General features: G+C 55.4%; 1 protein-coding gene across 3 annotated transcripts in view; it reads left to right on the top strand.

Annotated features, from left to right (window-relative positions):
* The window catches only part of SUN2 (Sad1 and UNC84 domain containing 2), a 17,593-nt gene that overhangs the window by 6,618 nt on the left and 1,758 nt on the right, over positions 1-9,217 (top strand). The window contains exons 6-17 of one of the 3 annotated variants that reach the window (XM_010845118.1): positions 106-199; positions 1,164-1,234; positions 3,334-3,461; positions 5,030-5,287; positions 5,837-5,914; positions 6,373-6,416; positions 6,971-7,136; positions 7,500-7,721; positions 8,010-8,094; positions 8,456-8,571; positions 8,693-8,860; positions 8,942-8,968. In XM_010845118.1, coding sequence (XP_010843420.1) covers positions 106-199; positions 1,164-1,234; positions 3,334-3,461; positions 5,030-5,287; positions 5,837-5,914; positions 6,373-6,416; positions 6,971-7,136; positions 7,500-7,721; positions 8,010-8,094; positions 8,456-8,571; positions 8,693-8,860; positions 8,942-8,968 — 1,457 coding nt within the window. Of the gene's footprint in view, positions 1-105; positions 200-1,163; positions 1,235-3,333; positions 3,462-5,026; positions 5,288-5,836; positions 5,915-6,372; positions 6,417-6,970; positions 7,137-7,499; positions 7,722-8,009; positions 8,095-8,455; positions 8,572-8,692; positions 9,173-9,217 lie in introns of those variants that run through there. The other 2 variants (XM_010845116.1, XM_010845117.1) reach the window with 2 other exon arrangements.

Here is a 9,217-nt window from a genome sequence, read left to right as displayed (position 1 = left end):
GTGCACTGGCTGTCAGGGTTGGGGTCAGGGCAGGGAGGGCCTCGGGGAGAGACCCGCAAGCCGATGGTTCAGGGTGGCACTTGGGCTCCATGGGCCCTCTTCCAGGCCGGCTCTTCGGGCTCCTCTACTGGTGGATCGGCACCACCTGGTACCGCTTGACCACAGCTGCCTCCCTCCTTGACGTCTTCGTTTTAACCAGGTGAGCGAAACTGACAAGGAATCAGAAGGCCCTGGGCAGGGGGGTGGCCAGTAAAGCATCTAAACCTGTACGCAACCATTTCTCTGAAGGGTTTTTCCCCAGTATTTGCTGCTTGTATTAGAGAGCGTGGAGTGGACGCCCAGAGCTCGGCTCTGCCTGACAGAGGGTGGGACGCAGGGTCAGGTTTTGCTCCTTGAATTGGTAGCTCATCAGGGAGCGTTCCAGAACACGGGTTCTTGTTTCTTCTCGGGTACTTCCTGCTAAGCACCAGCCGAGCCACTTTGGAGTCTCAGACAAGCTCGGCCTTACTCTCACGGGCCAGGCCTTAGGCTCTAGCCGGCAAGTTGTGTTTCCCGGCATCGAGGGCGTGGTACTCTTGGCCCCCAGGGTTTCCCATGTTGCATTCAGAAGCCACGAACAGGTGCGGCCTGAGGATGCTGTGGGTCTGTTCCCCAAGTCCCTGACCCAGTAGAGCCAGATTTGGGGAGCTGGTCCTTGGGCAAAGGAAGGAACACTGAACCAGGAGGTTAGGGTCCCTCTGGCCCTAAACCTGGTTGGAGTGGGCAGCCAACTATGCTGAAAAGACGAGCAAGGATGAATTCATGTCACCAAAAAAGGCTCCTCATTTTTCTAAAAGAAACATTGTCTGTTTAAGGAATTAACTTTTTTTTTCTTCTATATTTGCTTGCCTATAAGACCTCTATGTATAAGAGTTTTAGGTTATTCAAGGACCCCAGGATTTATTTTTAATAACATCAATACAATTCAGAGTCAGAACTGTCCCCATCACTCCAAGCTCTGCAGGTAAAGCTCTCAGCATCCAGTCTGGCCCTGGCAAGATGCGAGGCTTGAGGGTGTCCCCTCCAACTGTAGCTCAGCACTCTAGGGACTCCCTGAGGGCACCCAGAGGCCCTGGAGTCCTCTTGACCCCTCCGCCCACCCTCTCTCCCCTCCTGTGGTCCAGACGCTTCTCATCCCTGAAGACGTTCCTGTGGTTCCTCTTGCTGCTGCTGCTTCTGACCGGCCTGACCTATGGTGAGTCGCCCACTGTCACTGGGAAGGGAGGACTGTCCTTGTGGAGCTGGGGCTGGTGAGCCAGAGGGGCAGGCAGAGCGTGCGCCGAGGGTGGCACTGAGCAGAAATGTGAAAACTGGAGGGACACTGAAAAGCTACAGTAAGCGGAAAGACAAGGCAGGGTCGGATCAAGCCTGGGCAACATCCTGTCTGGCTGTCCTGGGCCCTCTGGTGATCAGCGGATGGAAGGGGCAATGCCCCAACCTGCCGATCTTGTGGGTTTGGGTGTCTCTGTTGGACTGCCTGGCATGTCTAGAGCATCCTTGGAAGCCACGGGGCCAGAAGATGCCCCGTTACAGGAGTGCTGGGGTGAAAGGCAGGGACTCTGAGACTGTCATTGCACTCACTTTCCCTCCATTCCAAATCAGGGTGTAGCGTGGGTAAGTGAGTTATTACTCCAGTAAGGCTTCAGCTGTCTTTAAGATCAAAACAGTGAAGTAGGAAAGAGAAGTAAGGGCACTTTTTTGCACCAAGATACTAAATTACATTTCATTTGCAAGATGTTCCACGTTGTCCTGATCTCTATCATTGAACTTTCACAATTTTTTACAGTTTTAATCGTAACACTTTACTATGAGCGTCCCCTGTGGCCCCAGGCTCAAAGTTACCAATTTATAACTAAAGACCATGCTTTATTATTATTTTTTAGATTATTATTATTTTTTTTATTATTATTTTGTTTTTTTTAGCATCTACTGAAGTTGTATTTCTTTAATTTATACCAAAGTAGGACATCTTTTGGAGAAGGCAATGGCACCCCACTCCAGTACTCTTGCCTGGAAAATCCCATGGATGGAGGAGCCTGGTAGGCTGCAGTCCATGGGGTCGCTAGGAGTTGGACACAACTGAGCGACTTCACTTTCACTTTTCACTTTCATGCATTGTTAGAAGGAAATGGCAACCCACTCCAGTGTTCTTGCCTGGAGAATCCCAGGGACAGGGGAGCCTGGTGGGCTGCCATCTCTGGGGTCGCACAGAGTCGGACATGACTGAAGCGACTTAGCAGCAGCAGCAGGACATCTTTCCAAGTGTTGATTCCCTTGCTTTCATAAGAACAGCTTGTTCCTATTCAGTGGAAACTGGGTCTCACTCTTAAAACAATTTTAATGACTTTATGATCATACAGCGTTATGTTCAGGAAGCACATTCCCTCGTGTTATCTCCGTTTGTTTCACCATCCCCTCATGGGGTTGGTGGAGCCAAGGTCATCACAGCCTCATGAGGAGATGCACATAGAAAGTCTGAAAGGCAGAGGGATGGAGTGACCAGCTCAGGGAGGGCAGTAAGCAAAGGCCTGTCCAGAGGGTCTGACTTAAAGCCCTGTGGTCACATGCTTCCCATTGCACCTGCTCGAGGCCAACAGTTGTGTGGCAAGCGTGGCATCTTACCAGGCTGGAGGCCCCACCGCCAGTATGACTTCTCCAGGCACTGTCACCGCCATGCATACTTGTACACTCACACACATGCACACGCATAGCTCAGGAGTAAAAACAGGCGGCTCCTAAAGCAATATGTCTGTGTGTGGCAGCCTTGTGCTCTCTTCTGGGGCCACAGGCAGCCTCTCTGAGCAGGTGGATTCTGTTCCAGTGATGGCTCAACTGTGGCCAACCATTAGAGTCACCTGGGGAGCTTTTAAAACTCATTGCAGGGGGATCCGCCCAGGCCAGCAAGCTCACTCCCTGCCAGGTGGGGCCAGACGCTGTTGGAGAAGCTCCCTAGGTGATTCTGCTGTACAGTCTGAACTGAGAAGCACCTCAGGGCCTCTGGGTTCCATCCCTGGACAGTCCTCAGCTTCCAGTGATTTCCTGCAGGCTTTACCGTCTATGGAAAGATGAGGATTCCTGAGGGGATGTGAGAATGCTTATACTCTGTGATCATCAGGTGGAGGTTGCTGCCTCAGTGGGGGAACCTCCATCCCTCGTACCACCTTCGACAGGAGCGAGGCTCCCATGAGTGAGATAGGCTAGTGACGAGCGCTACTTGTGAATCTGCCGTGCTCCCTGGCGTGTGCCTCCTCGCTGGGCCCCGGCCCCAGTAACTAACCTCTCCTCTGTGTGCAGGAGCCTGGTACTTCTATCCCTTTGGGCTGCAGACGCTCCACCCCGCTGTGGTCTCCTGGTGGGCCTCGAAGGGGAGCATTGGGCAGCGTGAGGTGTGGGAGTCCAGAGACTCATCCCCACATTTCCAGGTGAGCATCTTAGGGTCGCAGCACCCGCCTCCTCCCCACCACTCTCGGCCTGCATTTGCCATCACATTCCTTGCCCTCATTCCTCCCACTCCCAGCGGATGAGATGCTGCCTGTCTCCTAGGACACCTTCCTTTCTCTACTGTTTGTGGTGCAGGGGCTGGGGGGAAGTTTTGCCTGCACTTAAATGTGACTCAGACCTGTCCTAAAGTTAGTTTGCATCCTAAGAAGCATAGAAAACAGAAGGAAAAGAAATCAGACAAATTGCTTTCTTCCTTTTTAATACAGTATCACAAATATTTACTGAGTACCTTCTGGGAGTCAGGTGATATCCTGGTCTGTTACCTACTACCACCAAAATCAGTGCCTTAAGATTACCAGCACTGGAGGGTCACCTGCAGCAGTCCAGTGGTTAAGACTCTGCGCTTCCACTGCAGGGGACATGGGGTTGATCCCTGGTCAGGGGATTAAGAGCCCGCAAGCGGCAGTATGGCCAAAAAGAAAAGTGCCAGCACTGGACTATCTTGTGAATCCACAGGTCCTCTAGGTAGCTTTTCTGGTCTGAGCGAGGGCAGCTGATCTTCGCTAGGCCCCCTCGACTAGAGCATCCATGGTGGACTGGTGCGTCAGCAGGGGTGGCTGGTCTAGGCCTGGCCTGGCCGGGCTGTACCTTTGATGTCCGGCCAGCTAGCCTGGGCTTGCTCTCACAGCAACCGGGCAGGGTTCCAGGAGGGTGGAGTCAGGCCAGACTTCAAGGACTGTTCACTTCTGCTACATTCTGTTGGCCAGATTCATGGAGGGGGAAAGAAACTCCCCCTCTCATGGGAGCACCTGGGAAGCCACTTGCAGGGGGTGCAGGTGTGGGGAGGAGGGCAGGCAGTGGTCATTTTCTGCATCCTGCCAGAGACCAAAGATGGATCAGGCCCAGGCCATGCCCTCAAGACGCCTGGGGTCCAAGGTGGCAGGGGTGATGAGTGCATAGACAACAGCAGTGTGTGCGTACAGGTTCTGGGCTCTGCGATGAAAATGTAAAACTCTTTGTCCTCTAATTACTGTTATGTGAACTTTGCTTGCATCCTGCTGAATTTAACTTGGCAGCACATTTTTAACCATTTATTTTGGTGGAAAGTACTTTCCTGACCGTGATGTTATTATTTCACAAAATAATGTGTTGTGGCAACTTTTTTTTAATCACTAGTAAAGACAGTTCCGTTTCAGGACCAGCTTTTCTGTAAAATGGGGGAAGTAAAGGATGAATCTATCTTTGTATTTACTTTTATCTGCATTAGAAAATAGTTGCCTAGGAAGGGTTGGTGGTCAGGGCTCTGGGTGGATGGGGCAGAGGTTAGGACCTTGACTTTGCTGCTTGCTTCTTGAGTCATACAAATACTGCCTAGTTTAAAAATGGAATTTTTGAAAGTTGAAAGCCCAACCTCTGTTCCCAGTAGGCTCCTGCCTTTTAATCGAGTCGACAGGCTGTGTGTTTCTGGGACTTCCTTCCGTTTCTCTTTAGGAAGCTCTGTTGTCATGAATGCCTCACCTCTGTGGTTTTTCCCTCCCCGCCCCACCAGGCCGAGCAGCGCATTCTGTCCCGGGTACACTCGCTGGAGCGGCGCCTGGACGCTCTCGCTGCCGAGTTCTCGTCCAGCTGGCAAAAGGAGGCCATGCGGCTGGAGCGCCTGGAGCTGCAGCAGGGGGCTGGCGGGCAGGGAGGCGGAGGTGGTGGCCTGAGCCACGAGGACACCCTGGCACTCCTGGAGGGGCTGGTGAGCCGCCGCGAGGCTGCCCTGAAGGAGGACCTCCGCAGGGACACTGCTGCTCGGATCCAGGTGGGGACAGGAGCTGAGGAGCCTTCCAGCCCTCTCTGTGGGTGGCACCCTGGGTGTGCGGGTAGGGGGGTGAGGCCCCACACCCCTGACATGACTCGGATCCAGGTAGGGACAGGAGCTGAGGAGCCTTCCAGCCCTCTCTGTGGGTGGCACCCTGGGTGTGTGAGGGGGTGAGGCCCCACACCCCGACATGAGGGGCTGCAGTGTGTTGCCGTTTCAGGGTCAGACACTCTGCCACTTGGCAGTTACCTTCTCTAAGCCTTACTTTCCTCCTCTTTGCAACGGAGGCTCTCCTGTCTGCCCCGTCCCTGGTCTTGAGAACAAGAGGTTGTAGTGCATCTGGCACGGTGCCCATGTAGGTGTGGCATACCACGCACACCGAGAGGAGTCTTGCATCTTTCCAGAAAGGCACTGTAGCAGAAAGGCTAGGAGCTGAAGTTTGCAATCAAATAGGCCTGGTTTGAATTTCAGTTACACCACTTACTGGTTTTAAGTGGCCCTCTGAGCACGGCTCACTAGAATCCTCAGCCTCTCTCCTATACTTGATAGGAAGAGCTGGTCACCTTGAGATCAGAGCATCAACAGGACTCAGAAGACCTTTTCAAGAAGATTGTCCAGGCCTCACAGGTTGGTGAGCTTGGGGCTTGATCCAATTCATCATCTCTTCTTGGGCTGAGACACCTTGGCCCCAAAGGGTCTGCTTAGACATAGAATGGGGAGAAGGATGTGTAGTCTCCTGACTTCTGCTTAAACTGAATCCCCCTGGGCTGGAACACTCTGCAAAGACCCCCCCCTGCGAGTGTGCCAGAGGACAGGAAGGGCTACTTTCAAGTGGCCTGTTGTGCTGGGTATAACATGCTGCATGAACGAGTGAACGGCTGAACGCCTGAGCACAGTAGTTATGGGGTGAGGCTCGTATCAGGACATCAACTGGGAGGCCAGTGTGACATTTGCTGAAACAGCCAGGAGGCTCTGGGGTGGGGATGTGGTTAAGCAGAGACCCCAAAAGGAACAGATCCTGCTCTGGGAGACTGATTGCTGTGAGCCCGACAGTCCTTGAATTGGTGCCTTTTTCCTGCTTATAGGAATCTGAGGCTCGACTCCAGCAGCTGAAGTCAGAGTGGCAAAGGTAATGGGCACTTCCGTCTGTCCTAGGCTTGCTCATCTCCAGCCTCCCCATTCCCACCTCCAGACAGGACTGCTGGGCAGAAACCCGGAGCAGAGTTCTGTGTCCCAGGCTGAGAAGATGGTGGACCATCTTCTCAGGACCATCTGCTCAGAGCCTGTCCTTGAGGGGCAGTGGCGGTCGGGGTAGGGGATCATGGGCACTGCCAGATAATCGGGATTCCTGGGTTCATTTATAGATACACCATCTTTTCTGTGCTGCCTCATGCTGGCTGCCTCCCCGTGTCCCAGACGTCCATACTGGTGGAGGATGTGAGAGCTGAGGCAGTGAATTCTGGATCTGGGCTTAGGAGGGAAGCAGGATAATAACTAGCTCCTTGGGATATGCAGGCCAAGAGTAGGCACCAGAGCTGTGTTCTACAGCCTCAGTTTAGAATCCCCGAGAGCAGGCCTCACACTCACGTATATCAGGTGCCAACTAGGGGATCCTCTCATTTGCCTCAGCATAGCCTTACCCCTCACTGGAGACCCACAGCTTACTCTTCTGTTTGGGAGTAGGATGACCCAGGAGTCCTTCCAGGAGAACGCCATGAAGGAGCTGGGGCGGCTGGAGGGCCAGCTGGCAGGCCTGCGGCAGGAGCTGGCAGCCCTGACCCTGAAGCAGAGCTTGGTGGAGGACCAGGTGGGGCTGCTGCCCCAGCAGCTCCAGGCTGTGCGGGACGATGTGAGTTGGAACCCTCTGGGTTCCCCAGGAATACCCCTTCTCTGCACTGGTCCTGGGAGTCTGCGAGGCAGAGTGCCTCCTACCCCTGCTCTGGGCACAGATGCTGGCTTTCTTTGATGGAAGGTCTTCCCGTTTTGTCACTGATAATAATATGGAGGGTTGTTCCTCCTTCCCCCCTGTGGCCTGAGCAGGCACGTGCCGGCCCTCCTTTCACTGGAGTGACTACAGAGGGGCCTGTACTCACTGCCTGGCCTCTCGACGCAAGCCAGGTGCCGCCCCCAACCCCCCACTCCAGGCCCCTGTGGTGGCATCTTCCACCTTCCTGGTGAGCCTCCCAGAGTGAGACCTTGTTTTGGTTCCTAGGTGGAGTCTCAGTTCCCTGCCTGGGTCAGTCAGTTCCTTCTTCGAGGTGGGGGAACCCGCACTGGGCTCCTTCAGCAAGAGGAGATGGAAGCTCAGCTGCGGGACCTGGAGAGCAGGATCCTCACCCACGTGGCCGAGATGCAGGGCAAGTCGGCAAGGGAGGCCGTGGCCAGCCTGGGGCTGACGCTGCAGAGGGAAGGCGTGATTGGGGTGACCGAGGAGGTGAGGACTCTGTCCCTGGACCCCCCCCCACACACACAGTGCTCTCCTCCTGGGAGCCATAGAGCTGCAGTCCCACCCAGCCAGCTCCCTGGCAGGTTCCAGGACCTAAGTAACATGCAGAAGCCTCCAATGTTTGTTTTGGGGCTGGTGTGAGGGAGCAGGGGTATGCCTGGGGAAGTGCCATGTGTGTCTGGACATCAGGGGCTCGGTCTGCGGGTCTCTGGCCTGACAGTGGGCAGAGGTGGATGGCTGGCATCCCCATCACAGCTGCGCTGGCGCCTGTTTCAGCAGGTGCACCGTATCGTAAACCAGGCTCTGAAGCGCTACAGCGAGGACCGCATCGGGATGGTGGACTACGCTCTGGAGTCGGGAGGTATGTCTAGCTCGCCTCCCTTTGCTGGGCCCCCTTGCCCCACACTGACAGGTCCCCTGGCATCTGCTGGGGCAGCCGTGGTGCTTAGCAAGCAGGGCTTGAGGTCAGCAGAAACCAGCCAACCCAGAACTCACCACAAAGGCGAGTGACTGTGGGAGAAGGCAGGATACACTGAGCGCCATCCTTCACCGCGGCGGGGCTGACGCTTACTCTGCTCTGTGGTCTGGGTCAGATGTAAAGACCTGTCCTGAGGGACAGTAGTCTCTCTTCAGCCTCCCTTGGCTGGCAGCTAAGCCTGGGTCTCCCTCCCCTACTAGTGTCCAGCCCCAGGCGCCCACCCTGCTTTTCTTCCCTGTCTCAGGGGCCAGTGTCATCAGTACTCGATGCTCCGAGACCTACGAGACCAAGACGGCCCTCCTCAGCCTCTTCGGCATCCCCCTGTGGTACCACTCCCAGTCTCCCAGAGTCATTCTCCAGGTGGGGCCCTGAGCGCCCCGTGTCGCCTCCGTGGCTGTCCCACCCTGGGTCATAAGAGCTGCGCTCGGGGCAGGCTGTCTTTGCCACCTGCCATGTGCTGACTCGCCTTTTTCCCCTCCAGCCAGACGTGCACCCGGGCAACTGCTGGGCCTTCCAGGGGCCCCAGGGCTTTGCTGTGGTTCGCCTTTCTGCCCGCATCCGCCCCACTGCTGTCACCTTAGAGCATGTGCCCAAATCCTTGTCGCCCAACAGCACCATCTCCAGTGCCCCCAAGGACTTTGCCATCTTTGTGAGTATCCCTCCTGGGGGCTGTGGGGCTGGGGGTCTCTATCAAGGATACAGCTAGGGTCATTCTTTGGCTGGGCGGCAGGGCATAGATGTGGAAGACAGTGCCAAGGTGGGAAATGGCAGTTCAGTGTTTCTGCCTCAGGCTGCAGAGAAAAAAAACGGGAGGCCTAAGATGTTAAGCAGCTTGTCACAGATCACACAGCAGCCCTGTGTCCAGAGCTCAGGACCCCTGCAGTCCCCAAGGAGGCCAGTCCCTGCCCTGCCAGATGGCAGGGGACCAGGGGGAGCCAGGAGGGAAGGCCTTCCTCCCTGGGGGCCCGCGGCTAAGTGCAGGGTCCTCCCTCCATCCGCAGGGGCT

This window comes from Bison bison, unplaced genomic scaffold (assembly GCF_000754665.1).
Source record: "Bison bison bison isolate TAMUID 2011002044 unplaced genomic scaffold, Bison_UMD1.0 scf7180017864213, whole genome shotgun sequence".
NCBI lineage: Eukaryota > Metazoa > Chordata > Mammalia > Artiodactyla > Bovidae > Bison > Bison bison.
Note: the sequence above shows the minus strand (reverse complement) of the source record. Positions and strands in the feature narration are given on the sequence as shown.